Source organism: Callionymus lyra, chromosome 13 (assembly GCF_982586985.1).
Source record: "Callionymus lyra chromosome 13, fCalLyr1.hap1.1, whole genome shotgun sequence".
In the NCBI taxonomy this organism is placed as follows: Eukaryota; Metazoa; Chordata; class Actinopteri; order Syngnathiformes; family Callionymidae; genus Callionymus; species Callionymus lyra.
Window position 1 is genome coordinate 23,547,816 of NC_141830.1, and position 22,346 is coordinate 23,570,161.

At 39.6% G+C, this 22,346-nt stretch overlaps 2 protein-coding genes across 3 annotated transcripts in view; one reads left to right on the forward strand and one right to left on the reverse strand.

Annotated features, from left to right (window-relative positions):
• rab10 (RAB10, member RAS oncogene family) overlaps positions 1–22,346 on the forward strand; it is a 168,236-nt gene that overhangs the window by 143,003 nt on the left and 2,887 nt on the right. The window lies entirely within an intron of this gene.
• tfap2b (transcription factor AP-2 beta) lies at positions 8,752–21,773 on the reverse strand. Its single transcript, XM_087806010.1, has 7 exons — positions 21,663–21,773; positions 19,341–19,793; positions 16,332–16,380; positions 13,946–14,165; positions 13,755–13,873; positions 13,532–13,673; positions 8,752–9,664 (listed from the first exon to the last, which is right to left on the reverse strand). Exons 1-7 carry the CDS (start codon positions 21,708–21,710, stop codon positions 9,376–9,378), a joined length of 1,320 nt encoding a protein of 439 aa, XP_087662136.1. The 5' UTR covers positions 21,711–21,773; the 3' UTR covers positions 8,752–9,375.

Sequence of the window (22,346 nt, forward strand, 5' to 3'; positions counted from 1 at the left end):
GTCAATCATAGAAAAAGTCGATCGATATGATGTCGATCGTAGAAAAAGTGCATCACTATGAGGTCAATCATAGAAAAAGTCCATCACTATGAGGTCAATCGTAGAAAAAGTCCATCACTATGAGGTCAATTGTAGAAAAAGTCCATCACTATGAGGTCAATCATAGAAAAAGTCGATCACTATGAGGTCAATCGTAGAAAAAGTCCATCACTATGAGGTCAATTGTAGAAAAAGTCCATCACTATGAGGTCAATCGTAGAAAAAGTCGATCACTATGAGGTCAATCGTAGAAAAAGTCCATCACTATGAGGTCAATCGTAGAAAAAGTCCATCACTATGAGGTCAATCGTAGAAAAAGTCCATCACTATGAGGTCAATCATAGAAAAAGTCGATCACTATGAGGTCAATCGTAGAAAAAGTCCATCACTATGAGGTCAATCGTAGAAAAAGTCCATCACTATGAGGTCAATCATAGAAAAAGTCTATCACTATGAGGTCAATCGTAGAAAAAGTCGATCACTATGAGGTCAATTGTAGAAAAAGTCCATCACTATGAGGTCAATCGTAGAAAAGTTTATCACTATGAGGTCAATTGTAGAAAAAGTCAATCACTATGAGGTCAATCGTAGAAAAAGTCGATCACTATGAGGTCAATCGTAGAAAAAGTCGATCACTATGAGGTCAATTGTAGAAAAAGTCCATCACTATGAGGTCAATCATAGAAAAAGTCGATCACTATGAGGTCAATTGTAGAAAAAAGTCCATCACTATGAGGTCAATCGTAGAAAAAGTCCATCACTATGAGGTCAATCGTAGAAAAGTTTATCACTATGAGGTCAATTGTAGAAAAAGTCAATCACTATGAGGTCAATCGTAGAAAAAGTCCATCACTATGAGGTCGATCGTAGAAAAAGTCCATCACTATGAGGTTGATAGAAAAAGTCGATAACAATATCTTTAGACTTAGATTGTGTAATCTTGTTCTTTCTCTTTATTTATCTTGTTCTTCTTCTTATTATTATTTTAATTTTTATGAATAATTGCTGTATTGCTGTGTCTAATAGGAAAAAAAAAACAATTTCAATAAAGTTCAACCTAACCTACCTAACCTAACCTTACTATGAGGTCAATCGTAGAAAAAGTGCATCACTATGAGGTCAATTGTAAAAAAAAGTCCATCACTATGAGGTCAATCGTAGAAAAGTTTATCACTATGAGGCCAATTGTAGAAAAAGTCGATCACTATGAGGTCGATCGTAGAAAAGTTTATCACTATGAGGTCAATTGTAGAAAAAGTCGATCACTATGAGGTCGATCGTAGAAAAGTTTATCACTATGAGGTCAATTGTAGAAAAAGTCGATCGTAGAAAAGTTTATCACTATGAGGTCAATTGTATAAAAAGTCGATCACTATGAGGTCGATCGTAGAAAAGTTTATCACTATGAGGTCAATTGTAGAAAAAGTCGATCACTATGAGGTCGATCGTAGAAAAAGTGCATCACTATGAGGTCAATCATAGAAAAAGTCGATCACTATGATGTCGATCGTAGAAAAAGTGCATCACTATGAGGTCAATCATAGAAAAAGTCCATCACTATGAGGTCAATCATAGAAAAAGTCCATCACTATTAGGTCGATCGTAGAAAAAGTGCATCACTATGAGGTCAATCATAGAAAAAGTCGATCGCTATGATGTCGATCGTAGAAAAAGTGCATCACTATGAGGTCAATCATAGAAAAAGTCCATCACTATGAGGTCAATCGTAGAAAAAGTCCATCACTATGAGGTCAATTGTAGAAAAAGTCCATCACTATGAGGTCAATCATAGAAAAAGTCGATCACTATGAGGTCAATCGTAGAAAAAGTCCATCACTATGAGGTCAATTGTAGAAAAAGTCCATCACTATGAGGTCAATCGTAGAAAAAGTCGATCACTATGAGGTCAATCGTAGAAAAAGTCCATCACTATGAGGTCAATCGTAGAAAAAGTCCATCACTATGAGGTCAATCATAGAAAAAGTCGATCACTATGAGGTCAATCGTAGAAAAAGTCCATCACTATGAGGTCAATCGTAGAAAAAGTCCATCACTATGAGGTCAATCATAGAAAAAGTCGATCACTATGAGGTCAATCGTAGAAAAAGTCCATCACTATGAGGTCAATTGTAGAAAAAGTCCATCACTATGAGGTCAATCATAGAAAAAGTCGATCACTATGAGGTCAATCGTAGAAAAAGTCGATCACTATGAGGTCAATTGTAGAAAAAGTCCATCACTATGAGGTCAATCGTAGAAAAAGTCCATCACTATGAGGTCAATCGTAGAAAAGTTTATCACTATGAGGTCAATTGTAGAAAAAGTCAATCACTATGAGGTCAATCGTAGAAAAAGTCGATCACTATGAGGTCAATTGTAGAAAAAGTCCATCACTATGAGGTCAATCATAGAAAAAGTCGATCACTATGAGGTCAATTGTAGAAAAAGTCGATCACTATGAGGTCAATCGTAGAAAAAGTCCATCACTATGAGGTCAATCGTAGAAAAGTTTATCACTATGAGGTCAATTGTAGAAAAAGTCAATCACTATGAGGTCAATCGTAGAAAAAGTCCATCACTATGAGGTCGATCGTAGAAAAAGTCCATCACTATGAGGTCGATCGTAGAAAAAGTTGATCATAATGAGGTCAATCGTAGAAAAAGTCGATCACTATGAGGTCAATTGTAGAAAAAGTCCATCACTATGAGGTCGATCGTAGAAAAAGTTGATCATAATGAGCTCGATCGCAGAAAAAGTCCGTCACAATGAGGTCAATTGTAGAAAAAGTAAATCATAAGAAACTTGCTCGTAGAAATGGGCGATCATAAAGGGTTGATCATAGAAAAAGTTGATCGTAGAAATGGTTGATCATAAAATGTCGATCGTAAGAAAGTCGATCGTAGAAAGGTTTGTGTATATCGTAGTGTGTTGTATCACATTAGTTCTCGTCGAGACTTCCTGGCAAGTCTTGGTCAGCGTTCTCTGGTCTTGACCTGCCGCGGTCACACGTCTTTTCATCAGGCGTGTTGTTGCGTCTGTAAGTGCTCTGACCGACGCTCCCCCACAATAACTCATATGTGGTCTCTGTGGGGGTCGAGGGCGGCAGGAAGTTAATAACAGCAGTGGAGGTGAGGGGGGGGGGGCTTCATATTGTAGATTTGCACACAAAGATGCAATAAGATGGAAGTCCCTGGTGGTTTCACTCTCACAACGATCGTGTGCGTTCTCTTTCCACACATGCCTGGATAAATGAAAGAATGTGAAGAAACTCCTCAAACTGAAGGTCGACGGCTGAGATCATGTTAAAGAAGCCTTTAATATCTGAAGTAAATTTAACTGTACCGTAAATATTAGTGTAGGTGCTCAAGGCTTTGACCGCAACACTTTCTTTTACTATGAAAAAGTTACTTAAGATTTTTCTTTTTCAATCAGTATAGTTTAAATGAATGATTTATCCTCCTAACATCTGTATCTACATTTTTACTAATAAAAAACATTATTTGATCAATTATTTAATTTAAATTAGATGTACGTAATATCTGTTGTCTTTTGTCTCACATTGACTTAGAATTTCTCAACAAAAACTACTTGAAATTTAAATTTAAAAAATCACTTAAGAAGAGCAAGTGTACGAATATATATTTATCGTTTATTTTCCTTTTTTTATATTTTCAACTGAAAATATCTTATAGTCTGACTTTCGGTTTAATTTTTCTGGACGAATTTAGAAATAATGTTTCAAATTAAATAAAAGTGAGTTATTTTTTTCCTCCAATGATTAGGTAGTATCTTATTTCAACTTAAATTATTATTAATAATAATAATAATAATAATAATAGTTATTGTGGTTCATGGATTGTCCCCTCACTTGAGAGCAAGACCCTCAAAACATCTTGCAATTGTGTGTGCGCATGTCTTTTTGTGTGTGTGTGTGTGTGTGACTCACACAGTCTCATGAAGTGCGACTGGAGTCTCTAACCTTGACCCGGCTGGTAAGACGTTCTTGCCTCGGCGGCAGCAGCAGCAGCAGCTTCGTCACTTTCACTCAACGTCTCCAGAGGAACCTTGAGGGTCAGAGACTGCTCCAGACCCTGCCAGCGACGACAAAACACCCCCCCCCCCCACCCGCCCCCTTCCTCGTAGAACAACCAGCCAAAGCCCTCCAACCTCGCCCGGCGCTGTCATGCACACTGAGAGAAGGTGGTGACCATCAGCTGGATGACGACCCGAGGAGACGACCGTGTGTCCGGCGGCCGCTCGCAGTCAACTCCACATATGTCACGTGCTAATGACGTCTCGTCGCCCGCCACCCACAGGTCGCCCCGCGGAACCCCGGGGTCGCGGCGTTGGCATGTGCAGTTGACACGTCTATCCCTGCCCTTTGGGGTTCAGCGTCAGGAAGGAAGCGTGAGTGAGAGGAGATACAGCTGCTGATACTTTGGTCTTTTCAGGATTCGCTGCAACAACGACTGGAAGATGTTTCACAACTGACTTCTAAAAATAATGTCCTGAACATCACGATAAACAACACATGTTCACTGACTGTGATGACAGTAGAAATAATAAATCCACTGCAATAAGCCGCAGCGATGAGTTCACTGAGAGGGCGTGAGACGAAGAGAGTTTAAAGCGACTCGTGTAGTGAATCTGAAAGTGATATTAAATGAATAATAAATATCATGCGTTCATAACATTATTTCGAATCTAATCAAACATAATTTACAATATCATAAAGTCAAATATAAATATATATATATATATATATTTTTATTATAATCTGTGGGTATTACAGCAGGTTGATGGTACAATTACGTCTTAAAATTATTATTATTATTATTATTATTATGGTATTTCTAATGTAAATACATTTTTTTAGATAAATAAATAGTAAATTATTAATTATTAGATTATTAATTTTATATATTTATACATATATATATGACCCCAGTTTGACAATTTGCTCAGGTCTGGACGTACTTACAGTTTATTTGGATGATTCTAATGGTGCATTTTATTTATTGTTTAATCTTAATTTGTTTAACACTCCAAATATAACTTATAAAATCACTTTTGTTGCTTTTTTGTCTTCAAGAGTTGTTTATAATAAAGTCCCTTTAAATCATATTAACATTTTTTTTAGGAGATTTATTAAATTAAAAGCGTAAATAAAATAAAAAATACAGCGTATTTTGGTAACTTTTGTAAATACTGTATATGTTTTGATTTTTAGATTATATTAACCTTTTATTCGTCAGCAGACTACACAGCATATAGAAAATGTAATTACACATTTTCTGGTTGAATCACTTGATGAACCGACAACCTTTTTACTGAAGTTGTTTCTTCATCAAACAAGTGGATGAAGGTAAATGTGTTGAAGTGTGTGATCATCCAAACACAATCCTAATGTTTCTCTCAGGAATCTTGTGTAGCCCGCAGCCTGATGGTCGTAATTAATAAAGACTGAAAGTAAGATTTTGGGGTGAATTTGTCTCAAACGTTGGTAATCCTCGTCAACACACACAACGTCTTTAGCTCGACGTGACTGATTCACCTTTTGTGTTCGTGGCACTTTTGTCTCTCACTTGCCGCGCGCTTGTGCCAAGTGTTTGCTTTGTCTGCTCGCATAATGAAGCGCGGCCCTCGGTGGGGCCCCGGGTGAGGCCCTGGCGGAGCCTCGCTCGCCGCTGAAGGCTCTTTTTGTGAGGCGGTGTCACGCTCTCTGGTTCTGCTCTTATTATTCATGGCTCTCGCTCCGTTTGTTGCAGCAGGCCGGGATCAAACAGGCCGATTTGCAACGCCTGACACCCACTGCAGCGTGTGTGTGTGTGAGTGTGTGTGTGGGGGGGTGCGTGTGTGTGTGTGTGTGAACTGCCTCAGTAATGACAGGATTTGTTAAACAGTAAATTAATGAATAATGAAATATCCAGCACGCGCCTGCCTCGCCTGCAGCTCACTGCCCTTGAGCAGGAATTACTCCCGACCAACACTCAGCTGTCTGTGTGCTGGATAACCTGTGTGTGTGTTTGTCTTTGTGTGTGTTTGTCTATGTGTGTGTTTGTCTATGTGTGTGTGTTTGTCTCTGTGTGTGTATCTGTGTGTATGTTAGTCTCTATCTATGTGTTTGTGTGTGTCTATGTGTGTGTTTGTCTATGTGTGTGTGTTTGTCTATGTTTGTGTGTTTGTCTATGTGTGTGTGTTTGTCTATGTTTGTGTGTTTGTCTGTGTGTGTTTGTCTTTGTGTGTGTGTTTGTCTATGTTTGTGTGTTTGTCTATGTGTGTGTGTTTGTCTTTGTGTGTGTGTTTGTCTATGTGTGTGTTTGTCTATGTTTTGTTTTTTTATCTATGTTTGTGTGTTTGTCTATGTGTGTGTGTTTGTCTATGTTTGTGTGTTTGTCTATGTGTGTGTGTTTGTCTTTGTTTGTGTGTTTGTCTATGTGTGTGTGTTTGTCTATATGTGTGTGTTTGTCTATGTGTGTGTTTGTCTATGTGTGTGTGTTTGTCTTTGTTTGTGTGTTTGTCTATGTGTGTGTGTTTGTCTATGTGTATGTGTTTTTGTCTATGTGTGTGTGTCTGTGTTTGTCTATTTGTGTGTTTGTCTATATGTGTGTGTTTGTCTAGGTGTGTGTGTTTGTCAATGTGTGTGTGTTTGTGTGTGTTAGCTGTATGTGTGTAAGTGTGTGTATTTGTCAATGTGTGTCTTTGTCTATGTGTGTTTGTCTATGAGTGTGTGTGTGTTTGTCAATGTGTGTGTGTTTGTCTATGTGTGTGTGTTTGTCTATGTGTGTGTGTTTGTCTATATGTGTGTGTTTGTCTATGTGTGTGTTTGTCTATGTGTGTGTGTTTGTCTTTGTTTGTGTGTTTGTCTATGTGTGTGTGTTTGTCTATGTGTATGTGTTTTTGTCTATGTGTGTGTGTCTGTGTTTGTCTATTTGTGTGTTTGTCTATATGTGTGTGTTTGTCTAGGTGTGTGTGTTTGTCAATGTGTGTGTGTTTGTGTGTGTTAGCTGTATGTGTGTTAGTGTGTGTATTTGTCAATGTGTGTCTTTGTCTATGTGTGTTTGTCTATGAGTGTGTGTGTGTTTGTCAATGTGTGTGTGTTTGTCTATGTGTGTGTGTTTGTCTATGTGTGTGTTTGTCTATGTGTGTGTTTGTCTATGTGTGTGTGTGTTTGTCTAGGTGTGTGTGTTTGTGTGTGTGTGCGTTTGCTGTATGTGTGTTTGTGTGTGTTTGTCTATTTGTTTGTGTGTGTCTATGTGCATGTGGGTCTCTGTGTGTGTGTGTTTGTCTTTCTATATATGTGTCTCTTTTTGTTTGTGTGTGGGTACCTGTGTGTGTCTCTGTGGATGTGTTTGTGTGTGTGTGTGTGTGTGTGTGTTGAATAAGAGTTCCTCTGCGTTGCTATCGACGACCTGCTCTCACGTGTGATCAGATCTTCTTCAGAGACTTTGAAAAGTTGAATCAGGTTCAGTTCGTCACATGTGAACAAACATCTGTCACTGATTTGTCTAAACGTGACTTTACATCACGTCAATGTTGTGCGACCGTGTGTGTGACCTGCAGATGTGTGGGTTCTCTTCCTGTTTGTGTGTTTGTTAGTTTATTGCTGTGTGTATCAATGTTGTTGTTTTTTCTGTGTCGGTCTGTGTGTATCTTCTCATCTCCCCATGAGTCTTGACACGGTTTGTGTCTCAGATATCCTCACGTGTGTCTTTGTGTATCTGTTCCTCTGCATGTGTGTGCACTTTTGTGTTGCCTGTGTTTTCTGCTTGTTATTTATATTTGTGTCACAACCACTCGTGTCCCGATAAATGTGTTTAACGTTGTGTCTCCATCGACTCGTGTTTATTTTTGTCTTTTTTTTTCTCTCCTTGCATCTTTGTCGTCACTTCACCTCGTTGTTGTGTACGTGCTCTACATGTGTCGCCCACGTTTATCTGTCCCTTACTACGTTTGTGTAACTGTTTTTCTAGAAGTGTATCTCTAGGTGTTTGTGTCATGGTGTAGGTCGTGGGTTCGAATCCCCTTCTTATCTTAAGATGCTTGTTGGAGAAAGTTCCCGCGCAGTGTTCGCGACAGTAATCCGGGATAATCTGGAACAGAATCATTTCGTAATTGAACTGACTCCGGACTCTGTTCCGATGTGAGGGTCAAGGTCAGCCCTGTGGGGTCACTCTCTTCCTGCTCCCTCTGCACTTCACTTCTCCTTCCTCTCATTACCCCCCCATCGTACCCCACTCCTCCTTCTCTCTCTCAGCCATCATTAGCACACCAGTGGTAGATTCCCGCTGCAGCGCTGAGCCCGCAAGGCACCGTCCTCACCCCCCTACTGCTTTAAAGAGAGAATCCAGGGCGATAAAGTACAGCCAATTATCTGTGTATGTGTGCGAGTGTGTGCGAGTGTTTTCAACTGAAACTGCTGGTCATAATGTTTTACAGGGGGAAAGAAAAAGGAAAAGAACAATTTTTTTTTTGATAGAAAACAACAACGCTGAACTTAAAACTCCACTAATATATCCAGTTGCCTCTCACGGGTCTGCCCCGGGGCCTCCTCCCAATGGAAACACTTCCATCCGTTAGCTCGTGGAGCTAGTGTTGTTGATTCTATTAGATGTTGTCGATCTCGTCCGATAAACCCGTCACTGGGAACATGTCGCACATTTTTAAAAAAAGTTCCTTTTTGTCGCTTAGAAAAGTTGACACTGATCAAATGTCGTAATAAAACACACAGTTTATTATCAATGTGATAGAAATGAAATCACTGGACAATTGGAAGCATGTCTACCCATCATCATCATCATCATCATCATCTTCATCGTCATGACAACAGCTCTAGAACAGAAAAAAACTAAACAAAACAAAAAAAACACCAGAACAGCGCCCCCTCTGGCTGCCCCACAAACACCACAGATAAATAGGCCTACTCCGAGAAAAAAACAGCTGGCACACCTATTTACACAAGCATTCGTTTAAATTAAAATAAATAAATATGTACACACGTAAGTTATAAACCCTTCTGCAGGCGGGTCCAAAGTTCTTTCTCTTCTCTCTCTCTCTCTCTTTCTCTCTGTGCGAGCAGGAAACACTGATGAAGCAGTCGCACAATGTTTGGTGGTCTCGGGGCAGTGGGATGGATGGAGCACAGTCACCGTGAAGTCCTCTGGGGGAATACAAAGAATTCAGATGAAAAATCCCTCTCGTGTCTCTGGCTCTGGCCCGCGGGCTCGTCCTCGGCCTGATGAGCGGCAGGTCAGCAGCATAAAGCTAGAAAGAACGCCTCGATCCCTGTGTCCACCTTTTTTCTTCCCCCCCCCTCCCTAACCCCACAATTCCCTTCATTTCCGCTGCTTGTCCTCTTTGTCGCCTCCTTTGTTGTTGTCTCCGTGCCGGTTGTTGGACGGGTTGTTGAGGAACATCTTGTCGAGTCCTTTCAAGGCCTCAGTGAGGTAGTTCTGGAGGGCGGTGAGCGCCGCACAGATGGCCGGAGACCCGAAGCCGTGCGTGATGAAGGAGAAGTGGGAGAGGCAGCTCTGGATCCCGGGCTCCAGGATGGGGCTCGGCCGGGAGTTGCCCAGCGGGGTCCGGTCCTGGGCGAGCAGGTCGGTGAACTCCTTGCACAGTTGTCTGCGGGCGACACGGGTGAAGACGTCAGACACAAACCGGTGGGATGTTTCTGATGATAAACTCTTTGTTCGTCTTAAACCCCTTTTAACACAGACCATCATAGGTGTCTGTGGATCAAGTCTATCTAGTGGCAGAGAAGACCCTCTGTGTCCACTTCATCAACGCTCAAACAATATCAAGAAAATTAATTATTTTTAACACAATCTTGGAAAAATTCTCCAGTCATCAAAGTTACTAATTGAATTATAAAATCTGTTGGGAAAATGTGTCTCTCCTAAACACTGGCCCATAGAGGGGGTTTGACTGTTTAAAAAAAATAATTATTAATCTTTTTATATTTAATTTATATTAAAAAAAATACGATTCATCCTTTTTTATCTTGTAAATAATCAACAACGTTGATCATCTTGTATGTTTCTACTAGTTTGTACTTTGTTCTTCACAATGATACGTTTGCATTGATTCAGGTTCTGATGATAAGCCAAGCTAGGGTCGTCATAACTGGGGGTCACTTTGTGAAGAGCCCGTCAGTGAGAGACACGTCGCTAAAGCAACAGACAAGCGATGTCTCTGAATATGATTTTGGGGCGCTGGAAAAAGCGACCCCTGGTTGTTGCGATACATAATGGTAAAATTTCGCACTTGTCAACAGCTCGGTTAATTTACATGGTAAAGTTTTTTGTTTTTTTTTACTTCAAGGACACGAGGTTTCACCCGTTCGATCCCTGCTCCGGACATTTTAATTTGACTAGTTTAAAAAATGTATATGATTTGTTATTTGCAGTGTTTTTTGTGTGTGTTTGTTATAATTTGGTTGAAAATATCTCTGATGTTTTGGTGATGAGGACAGGTTGTTAATACTATACTATTATTATATTATATATATTATAACGTGTTTTCATTTGTATTGAAACAAGCAGAAAAATAAAATTCATTACCCATTGTTAGCGTTCAAAGTGATGGTTTCTACATGTCATTAATATTGTCTAAGTTTAATTTTCCATTGATTCTATCAACTTTTTGACCACTGCTTAAATCATGGCAGGAGCCAAGGTCCAGATGAGGTTAGTGCTAAATATGATTTGTATTTCCCTATTTGGTGGTTTAGTTCCCAAAACTATCAAAACTTTGATTAACAGCGTAAACAAAACTCTGGAATGTTTTGTGGTGGCAACATCAAGTTACATAAATATTAATAAAGTGAAAGAAAACAAAATACATTCAATTTGAGTATATTGTTGATGTGGACAGAGGACCGTATTTTATCTCAGTACGAACCATAACTGAAGGAAGTTTTAAACTGTATATTTTAGGAAAATATACAATTCAATTACGTAATTAACATACAATTCTAACATATTTATAAAGAGAAATAAATGGTATGTCTTAAATAAAAAATTACATCTAGGTCACGTTAGAAAGATAATAGAATCTCTCTGAACATTTTTCTGTGAGTTTAATAATGTACATGTTTTAAAAAAAAAAGACTTGTTTTTTTTAAATAAATTTAGGATGTTTGAGATGGTTCGACGGAAACATCTTCACTTCAGTTACTTGAATCTTTCTTCCTCATGAACAACAACATACACAACTCTCACACTAATTTCAGGTTAAACATTGAACACCGAGCGAGGACGTCTCTAACTAACAGAACACAACTACAAGTTTTATGTCAAGTCTCAATCTGCTGTGTTCGTTTCGCCGACTCTGTTGTTTCTGTCACGTTCGATCAAATAAACGTTTGTAATTATTCGACCACGTCCGTCTCTGCACTTCACACCCACATGTCTGAGGTAATTACACACACGGAATCAATACACTATGTTGTCTCAGCACATGTTCGACAATAATCCTGTCCAACGACACCAACACTGATTCATGAAGTTTCTTTCAACACCGTGGTCTTGAGAGACTCAAACATCGCTACACACTGGGGTTGTTGTGCGGTGGAAATCTTGTCGATCTTTAACTCGAGAGGACAACACACAAAGCACACAATCAACTGCACTTTAGAACTTTGTTTACAAATAATGAATAAGACAAGTCACACACTAGAAACCACACACTTGTAATGACAACCAGACGCACAAGAAAATACACTCACACACTGACACACACCACCAAGATCTCTTCACACAAGAACACAAACTAACATCTGAACAAACACACTATGAACACATTCCAACACAATTTTATCTAAAGAAAAACCTAAAATTACACGATAACACAATATGTTGCACAAAGAAATGCATAGGAAAAAATGCCGCAAAAATTCACCCAAACACACACCACGAGTACACACACACACACACTTAAAATCTGCTTTCACTGCATTTATTACACGAAAGTACATCAACACAAGTGAAACAAAATTATTCAACCTAATTCAAAAATAACAAAAGAAAATAAAGCATGATTTAAATATATTTATTAAATTGATAGATAAGAACACTTGAAAAAAGATATAATAATAATTGGTTACAAAGAAAATAATAATTATTAATAATGTTATCCTAATTATATTTAGGAATATTTCAGTGGAGTTTTTATTTTATCTCTAAAACAACAATAATCTAAACGTACGTTCTAGAAGCTTCTTTTGTTCCACCTTGACACTCCATCTTCAGCTTTTATATCCTTCCACAGTCCACACACATACACACACACACTCACACACACTCACACACTCTTGGTTATGCGGCCTCGGGGCAGAGCAGCAGCTCGTGAGTGACAGGCGGAGCGGGCCGGGCCCAGCTGGGGTTAGAGGAGCAGAGCGAGGAGCCGCCACCGCCGGCGAGTCTGCAGGCTCTGGCTGTTGTTCTCTGACGACTTGAAACACTCGGCTGCTAAATAATGAATCGCGAACAGACTCGTGTTGGAGCGGGTCTGGATCTGAGCGGCACCAGCACACACACAAACGCAGAGGAGTGTGTGTCCTGGTGCCATCGCTGCACCTCTCGCCTTTTGTTGGAAACACTCGTGTGTTCAACGGACCAGTCGAGAAGCAGTTTTTATGCGTGTTTTCTTAATATATGTCGTCATTTTTACACATCTTAGAAATTATCTTATTTATTTTAGATTTTTTGATTATTTTTTAAAGGTTGTTCAATGTTTTCTATTATTTGTATATTTTTGCTGAAAAGATTTATTTTATTTTATTTTATCAGCTCTAAAAGTCCTTGTGTTGTCCTTTTAAAATCACACAAAAACGACAAAACCTCGACACACATTCATACACACATGTTCAGTAACACGGGGAAAAACAAGTCAAACATTCCGAGATATACAGTCTCTGATATGAAACCTCACAACAACAAAAAATTAAAAAAATACACTTAAAATAATACACACCAGAAAACAACTACACTCTAAACCTAAAAATATTTTACACAATTATATTACACATCAATCTTCCCACCTATTGGTGACACACACACAAGTATCACCTTGGACATGCGAAAACACACACCAACAGACACACCACCTTCCCCCACATCACACTTGCAAAACTGCACTCAACAGAAAATAGTAAGTAAAGATTATAAATGACAATGTAGAAGAAACACAATACTAAATAAAATCACACTAAAACGCACACTTGTTACAAGCATCTATGATTACACAACCACACAGCATCACAAAAACTAATCATCACACATACACACAAACTCAAAAGAAGAAACACATCCTAAAAAATAACACATACACTGCTTGAACTCACACAACACTGGACATCAACACACACAATAACTACAAACACACAACAGACCAACAGACTCACACCAGTAACACACTAAGACTTTCTTTAGTTCCATCTAGTGTATGATGCTTCGGCGTGTGCAGCACGTTGATGACATCATCACTCACTTGGTAGCCAGCAGCATGTTCTTGCGGGTGTGCAGCTCGTTCAGGTCCGTGTGCTGCCGGTTCAGGTACTCGCTCACGGCCTTGGTGGGAAACTCCGTCTCACAGATGTAGCCAAAGTCCCGGGCCAGATGGACAGCCTCCCCTAGAGGACAGGTGGAGTAGCGCGGTCTGTTATTTCAAGCGTGATCGGCGGTGAAGGTCGTGGACGAGTCGGACAGCTCACCTTCCACCAGCGACGTCAGTAGCGTCACGTTGGCGGCCTTGCGTCGCCCGGCGGGTAAGTTCAGCCCGATCTTCTCCAGCTTCTCCCGCAGACACTTGCCTCCGTTCTTGGACTTCGCTCTGTCGAAACAGAACCGACGATTACATCAGCGAGCAGAACCGGAGGATTTGAAGTCCAGGTTCAGGTCCCACCTCCTGAGCACGCCGCCCAGCAGCGACGCGTTGAGACACTCGGGCGGCGACAGCCTCCGCTGGACCTCGCCCACCGTCACCTTGTACTTGGAGGTGGAGCTGAGCAGCGACAGGCGACCCGGGACGGAGCAGAAGAGCTCGTTGATGTTGACGGTGATTCCTCCGATCAGCCCGTCTTTGCCCAGCATCAGGGAGCCGAGGTTCTTCGGGGGCATGGGAACTGAGAACATATAGATATTTGACATTTAAATCATGTTTTTATCTTCAGTTTGAATATTTTAATTTTCTCATTTACACACATTTATATTTAGAATCAGAACCTGAAACAATGGTGTAAACACAACATTTTTTGTGCCGTCACTACAGAATAAAATGATGAAATAAGCAACAAAAAAACTGAATAATTAAAATTTTTCTTTAAGATACTACTTCACTTACTGTGAGGTGACGTGAAGCAAATGGCATTATTAAAAAAAAACAACTGATGAAAATATGAACACTGTAGTTTTTGTTCTGAGCTCCTTTTTTTGCTAGCAGCTAATTGTGCTAATTTAGCTGCTGCTATGCTAGCGACGCTAATGCTGCGCTTGTAAGTACTGTTTCAGTCCGGGCACTTTCTACGTGATGATGCCACAATCTTAGAGAACTTTGTACCACAAATAAAACATTTATATTAACAAAAAACGATCTTTATCATTTGAGCATTTCCTGTTTTGTCACTTTCTGGTCTGAAGTGTGACGCTAATTCGCTAAACTGAAAATAATTCACATAATACTCATACTCAATACATATTTTTCCAATATTAACAAGAAAAAACTACGTCTTCGTCTCCACATTTCCTTCATATTGAGGTGCGTCTTTTTGTTCATATAAATGTTTTATGTTTGATAAGTTTACTTCACTCGTAAGAAACGCTCTTTCGATGTTTGTTTTGTGACGTCATCACGCAAACATTTCTTGAGGACTTTTGATTCGTCATCATCTCATAACCACGATCCAGACATGACAAGTCGATCACGGGATGATATTTACAACCTACGGAAACATTTAAGCAGGAAAAATGAGGTTCTCTTCACAATAACTATCGATCTTTGATTGACTCCTTCGATCAAACGTAGCGCCTCCCGCCGCCGCCGAGTGCGCGTGCACGCGACCGTCGCGGGTCTCCGCGGGAATAATGGCGCAGATTAGCTGTAAACGAGCGCGATCTCCACGAGTGCCAGCATTTATTACATCAGCAGCTTAAACGCCCCACAGGGAGCAAGTTACTCAACACCCCTAAACTAAATCACTGCACGTCATCGGCCCCGAGTGGGGAGGCGGGGGTCGTCGCCATGGCGACGGCGAGCGTGGAGCGTCCTAGTGATGCTGTTCTTTAGCGACCATAACTCACGGGTGACGTCACTTCAGACTAATGTCCTCAGAGATGGGGATAAGGACCTCTTATTCTGAGGTGCATTTGGTGTTTTTAACCCCAGTCTTTTGTGATCTTTTTATCAGTTCGATCTCTCTTTCTTTCTCTCCTCTTTTCTCTCCTTCCTGCAGCTTTGACTGTATTGTTAATATATAACTTTTTATTTATACGTTTAGTTTTTTGTATTTGTTTGTTATGGACAATTAGCTTGTTAGCGAAACTTAAGCTAGCATTAGCTTTCTTGAAGTTCTCTTCTCTCCATGTCTCGTGACAAAACTTTCTTAACTTTTCTCTTAACTTCTTAATTTAACTGGTGTTTACCAATGTTGTGTAAGAACAAACAACCAGGTTGTTTGTTTGATCAGATTCTGCCTCTTGTTGCTAAAATAGACTTGATGAGTCCAAACGTGTCAACAATTGTAATGGTTCGCTAGTGTTTTAGAAAATTAGATTCTATTCATTAATTATGTAGGATTTAAACCTAAACAAAGTGTGTGTGTGAGAGTGCGTGTGTGTGTTTCATGTGTGTGTGTGAGTGCACGTGTGTGTGAGTGTGTGTGTTTGTGTGTGTGAGTGCATGGGGGTCTGTGCATGTGTGTGTGAGAGTGCATGTGTGAGTGTGTGTGTGTGTGTGCATGTGTATGTGAGTGCATGTGTGAGTGTGTGTGTGTGAGAGTGTGTGTGTGCACGAATACATGTGTGTGTGTGAGTGTGTGCGTGCATCTGTGTGTGTGTGAGTGCATGTGTGTGTGATTGTGTGTAAGTGTGTGTGTGAGTGTGTGTGCATGTAAGTAAGTAATTTGTATTTATATAGCGCTTTTCCAGACCAGTGTGTGTGTGTGTGTGTATGAGTGCATGTGTGTGTGTGTGTGTGTGTGTGTGTGTGTGTGTGTGTGTGTGTGTGTGTGTGTGTGTGTGTGTGTGTGTGTGTGTGTGTGAGGGTGTGTGTGTGTGTGTGTGTGAGTGCGTACCTTTCTTAATGACCGACTGATCCAGTATGTTGGTGCCGTCGTCGATGGTCTGTCCAGACACAAACACACTGGTCAGTGAACACTCATGATAACATGGCTTTAACTCTTCATTTAAAACATCTTGACTTCTCTGCTCAAGTTAACACAATGACTTGTGAAGATGTGGGAAATAAAATGTACATGAAGGCAGTAAGAAAACATCTTCCAATGTTAAATATGTTTGAATAAAACTGACAAACTCATTTAATAAAATTATCTGAAAATATAGAAACCAAAAAAACATCAAATTGGAAAAACCAGAGTGTTAAAAAAGATATATAATATTGTTAATACATAACAAAAGTATTACAATTATTCACCAATTTACGTCACAAAGAAAAACATTTATTTATGATTGACCTTTTTTTTCTTCATTTTTTTGCAAATAATGTATAAGAAAAATAATGTTATAAAGGATAAGAAAAATACGATTAAATGTGAGGAATCTTAATTATAAAAATATGATTAACACCTTAAATGACGGTAAGAATTTTATCATTAATAATAATAAACAGTTAATCGTGTATTATGAAAGAAAATACTGCAAATATTCTTGAAATCAATATGAATATTTTATTGATTGAAATAAACTTTTATCTTCTGAATGGACAGAAGAGAAAAACAAACAGTTAATGTATTATCAGTGACGTGGATCAATAACCTGCAATCAGAACAAGGAGCAGGGTCTCTAACAAGGGGGTCTGCATCTGCCCCGGGCCAGTTGTGTTCAGGCTCCAGCTGCTGGCTTTAGTCCCGGGGGGGGGAACGATGCCTTCACTGACCTCAGAATCTTCAGACAAACTGTCAACGCTTATCATCAAAAAATGAGAAACAATGATCAAACCTTCTGTTGAATTTTTAGAAGATTTTTTAGCACTATATAAAAAAAGTGCCCATTGAAATAATTGTACATTACTTTGACAGTTTTTAGCTTTTTTTTTAATGATTGTGAATGTTTGTCTTCAGTACTTGCTGGAACCAAAGTTCAGAACTACGTACAACAATTGCTAACATAGGAGAAAACAATTTTTGACCCTCAAATACGTAAAAAAAAACCTCCCTTTTTTAATCCTCAAATGCTTGTGTCGCATCAATTGTCTTCCCTTTAAACTCGTAACTCATTCAATATTGAATTCCCTTCTTACTTCACTCCCAGAGTATTTTTGATGCATTAAAATTCATATCTGATTAATTTGTTAACATTTTTTTTATGTTTATGTTGCCAAAGGGCCTTGAGTTTGATATGGAATTGAACCCGCTTGAAAATCCAGAAACCACAGTATCTTGTACAATATTTGCTCTCAGAATTATGTAGTTTCTCTCTATAGTTATTTGTTTTCTTGGTCTGGGTTTTATCAATACTAAACTTTTTTTTTTCAACCGTCACATAAGACTTAAGCGACTTCTATCTCAGGTATTCTTGTCGACTCTGTTTGACTTCCGGGTTCTATAAACTTAAGCTCGGTGTTAGCATTAGCATGGTCGTCCAGCTCTCTCTTGAAGATGAACTCTAACAACCAAAGTAAATTAGTAAAAATAAATAATGTGACAACTTAATTAAGTAGTTCAGTCGTAGTTCGAGTTCCGTAACTGCCAGTTGTTTTTGGAATGGATCCATTGATAATCTTGTTCATTATTTCTTCATTATTTTACCACATTTTTATGATTTTATATGTTATTTTACAAGCTATAAAATAAAAACGTTGCTTTTTTCACCAGCATCTTTTGCAGGGAAACAATGGCCGATAAACTGCTATGGCTGAAAAACAAATGTGTGTATCCTATCCTGGGTTATTGTGTAACTACATGATAAAGCACAAACGTGTAACATTCACAATCAATACAACTAAAGATGCTGACCCTGAATTTGTCACGACAACATGAGCAAGACATCTGTGAATATATTTAAATTATGTATTAAATCTGAGATGTTAACGTACAATAACAAAGACACAGTAATAACACCTTTTTTTCCCAAGTTTAAAAGAGTATTTATGGTCATTAGGTAAAAACTGTTTATTGTTAAATTAAGTTTTCAACATAATAAAATTCATGGTAATATACTAATTCATTTTATTTAATTCTTAATTTGTGTTAAAAAATACATCAGTTATTATTTAACTATTTGACTAGATAAACATTTCAAAATATCACTTAAGTGTTAATTATTTCATTTAATTCATTTTGATTCATTGATTTTTGTTCGATTTCTCTGTCATTAAAATGAATACATATTGTTATATTTAACCAGTTCCTTTTTATGTCAAGTTAATTATCCAAACTTAAAAAAGACGTCAATATAATAAAAACATTTATATTTTCATTTATTCGAAGTTGCACAGCTTCAGGAAAATACAAATATTGACCCGCTAATGTTGAAAACACAGAGTGAAAAGCCGGATCATTTTAAATAAAAAAGACGAAAGGTTTAATATGTTAAACGACAAGAGCCGTTTTTAAAATAATTAACGATGTATATTCATGCAGATAAGAATGATCTTAATCCTGAATAGTTATTTTAAGAACCATCAATATTGATTTAGCTAAAGTTTATTTGACGCGACGAAGGTTTAAATGTTGCTGATTTTACTGCTTGAAAAACGAGAAATGCGGAATCAAAACGAAGGTTTTGGAAGCTTATATATATTTTAATAGACCAAATAAATGTGATTGTTTTAAAATAGTATTTAATTTGATTTAATTGTGAACATTTTTAATGTTTGACAGATTATTCGCAACATTATTATTGAAGATAAAAATGAAAATATTGAGGTTTTAACACGAAAAGAACAAAATAATGTTGTTTTTTTTGTTATTATTCGTTAGATAAACGTGAACAGTGACGTAATTTTCGATGTTGGAATACAGCGTTATCGTTGTAAATACAGTGACATGATGGGATGTGACGTGCGCGCGCTGCCCAGCTACCCACGGGCAACACACGGTGAAACAAGGGAACCGCGGACTCACCTGGACGTCCTCCATGCCGTGCAGTCCGTGCAACAGTCCGTCCCCCATGCCGGGGTCGAGTCCCGGGTGAGCGGCGTGCAGGAGCACGTCCGGCCGCCGGACCCCGCTGTAGTCCCGGCGGGGGTCCAGACCCGAGAGCTGCGGGAGCGAGGCCCGCGGCTGCGCCAGCAGACCCGAACTGTCCATCCGGTCCCCGGCCGCGTCTTGCCGCTGCCGGGCCCCCCAGCCCTGCTGGCTCTGGTGCAGGGAGTTCAGGGAGTAGGGGTCGCTGACGTGGGAGTACGGGTCCTGGCTCTGGTAGTGGGCCAGCGGCTGGTAGGGAGGCGGGAAGTAGGGCGGCTGGAAGTCCGAGGAGGGCGCGTGCGAGAGCGGCGGCGCGCTGGAGTACGGGCCGGCGTGCGATACCGAGCCCAGCTGGGACAGACGGGAGCTGGACACCCCGTCATGGCGGTCCTGTGGAGACAGAAGACATGAGTTGGGAGACGGAACCGGAGCGGTCCAACTCACCGCGGCGGAGAAGGAGTGAACCAACATCAGAAGTACGCGCGTGTGCGTCCAGAACCGCTGAGAGACTGAGCTCTGCTCCCGCGGTTCTGCTGCGACTCTTATTCATGACCGAGAATATTCATGCGCGACACACGGAGCGTGAACGTTCGACCGCAGTGACGTCTACAGATCCCGTCAGCACCGGAGCGGATCAGCACCAGACCCACGACCCTCACAACACATGTGGACACGGGACCGTCCGGAACCTCGTCCAACATTCTGAACACACACGAGTGACACACGTCACTTTGACACACATGTAACACAACCATCACACCAGAGAAACATTTAATAAAACTTCTCACTAGTCAACATCACACACTTACAAGAATATCTACACAAAAACAATGAATGGATTTTTTTTTTGACTCAATAAATACTTTTACGCACATGTTTTAACTTCTGTCATAAAATATTGTCCAGCGCTTGATTCTAAATGTAAATATAATGTTTAAAACAAGAAACACTAGACTAACGATCGACCAGGTTCGATTCAAACGATCTTTCTTTGTCAAATAACGATTTATTTTTAATTTAGTTGTTGCTCTTTACGTACAAACTCAACCAGAGGTAAATCTAGTGACACAAAATATATACATTAAGTGGAAAATAATGTAATTTAGAGAACTTTAATGGGAGTCTTTTAAACGTTTTTTTTTTAATATATATAAATAGATATATTCATGATGAGAAATGTCCACTTAAAATTTGCTCAGGTTAGACACACGAATTCAAACTAAAAAACGCAACAATTGTATAAATCTACTTAAAGTAAACATAACTATTTTATATTTTGCCTTTTTTTCATTTTTCACGGCATATATTTTACGCATGTTTGGATACAATTACATTAACAGCTGCAATTTAGTTATATTTTACTGTATTTCAACTAAACAAAATGGGTTATTTTAAATAAAAATGACACACGCATGAAGTTATAACACGTGAAGCAACATTCAAACATCTCACATTTTGACATATTAAAACACATATCTTAATATTAATTCACTATCTTAGCACCAACAATTTGAAATATTTAAATGTCTTTTCCCTCAACAAATATTAAAATAAGAGGTAATTTAGTTAGTATTTTTTTGACAATCCGACATCTTCACGTGTCCCTCAATTTTTATTTAAATCAAATCAAACTCAAACATTTTAATTGACATAGAAAATACTTAGTTTGTGTTGCTATTTTATTCGAATAAAGGTAATTGATTGAACTAATCGGTGATGTTATCTAATGTTTATTTACAATTATAACATTTATAAACGTAGTAACGAGTCCATCTGTCGCCACTTTCAGCTGAATCACACTTTCACGTCCATTGGTGATTAGTTCGTGAAACACTTTCCGCCGCAGCTGCGTCTTCTTCTCCACGTGAATCCGTCACACGTCAAAAGCCGCATTAACCGCCACATTGTCGCGGGGTCACCGTGGGTCCCCCCCTCCCTCCCTCTCCAGCCCACGCGCCGTGGGAGAAGCGCCATGTGCGGCACGAGACGAGGGGGTTCCCGCGGGGCCCTCGAGAGCCCCTCTGAGCGCAAACCTGCGCCGACATTCCGCTGCCTTGTCCCGGGATTAAAAAAAAGCCACGTGATTTACCCGTGACAGCGCTGACCCCGAGCTGACCCGCGGATTTCGACGATATTTTTTCAAAATTGAAAATACATTCCACGCAACGCACGGTTACAAACACACCTCAAGACAGAAGATCGAGCTCCAGACACACACACACACACACACACACACAGGTAGTTTCTCGGTGTCGTTACCTCGTAAATATCTTCATACTTGACATTCTCCACTAGTTTCCACAGCATGGTCGCGTCTCCGGAGCTGCTTTATCGAATGCAGCCAAGTGAGGAAGGAGAGTCAACTCTCTCTCCCTCCCTCGCCCCCTCCCTCCCCCTCTCCCTGCCTCCCCCTCCTCGCAGGGCCTCGTCGTCACTCGTGAACCGGCGAATAAAACACGATCTAAATGTGGCACCAGAACGACAGGAACGTCGTTCATGAACGACAAACAAAAGTCTATAAATACCGTTAGAAACGTCTCTCGGATCAGACGTGACGTCACAGCAGAACAATCGGTGCCAAAAATATGTGTGTTTAGAACAACTTGAATCGACGATAATGTATTTAGTTAAAGTGATATTTTCTACTCACCTCCATGTTGACTGAGGGTTGGGATTATTTACAGAGTAATCTGTTCCTTTTTAGAGCTATCAACAAAAATGTTTGTTCGTTTTAATGTAGCGACTGGAGCTCAATTGTCTTTGTCTTCATCTTCCTCCAAAAAGACTATCTTATAAACATCCAAATTCCTTCATACTGCTCGTCTGTAACGTCCCTCTTATATTGAAGCCTCGACATGAGAAACTGTTCAGAAAAAATCTTTAAAAAGTCAATATTTTAAGATATTTTTCAGCAGAAGCTAAGAGGCTAACATGCTACACTGA

Bases quoted from the DNA above. Each gene is read 5' to 3' on its own strand.
- tfap2b (XM_087806010.1), bottom strand. From the start codon at position 21,710: ATGCTGTGGAAACTAGTGGAGAATGTCAAGTATGAAGATATTTACGAG. The intron at 19,794-21,662 runs GTAACGACACCG...CTGTCTCCACAG, and splicing joins AGTATGAAGATATTTACGAG to GACCGCCATGACGGGGTGTC. The intron at 13,674-13,754 runs GTGAGCTGTCCG...CCTGTCCTCTAG, and splicing joins ACTGACGTCGCTGGTGGAAG to GGGAGGCTGTCCATCTGGCC.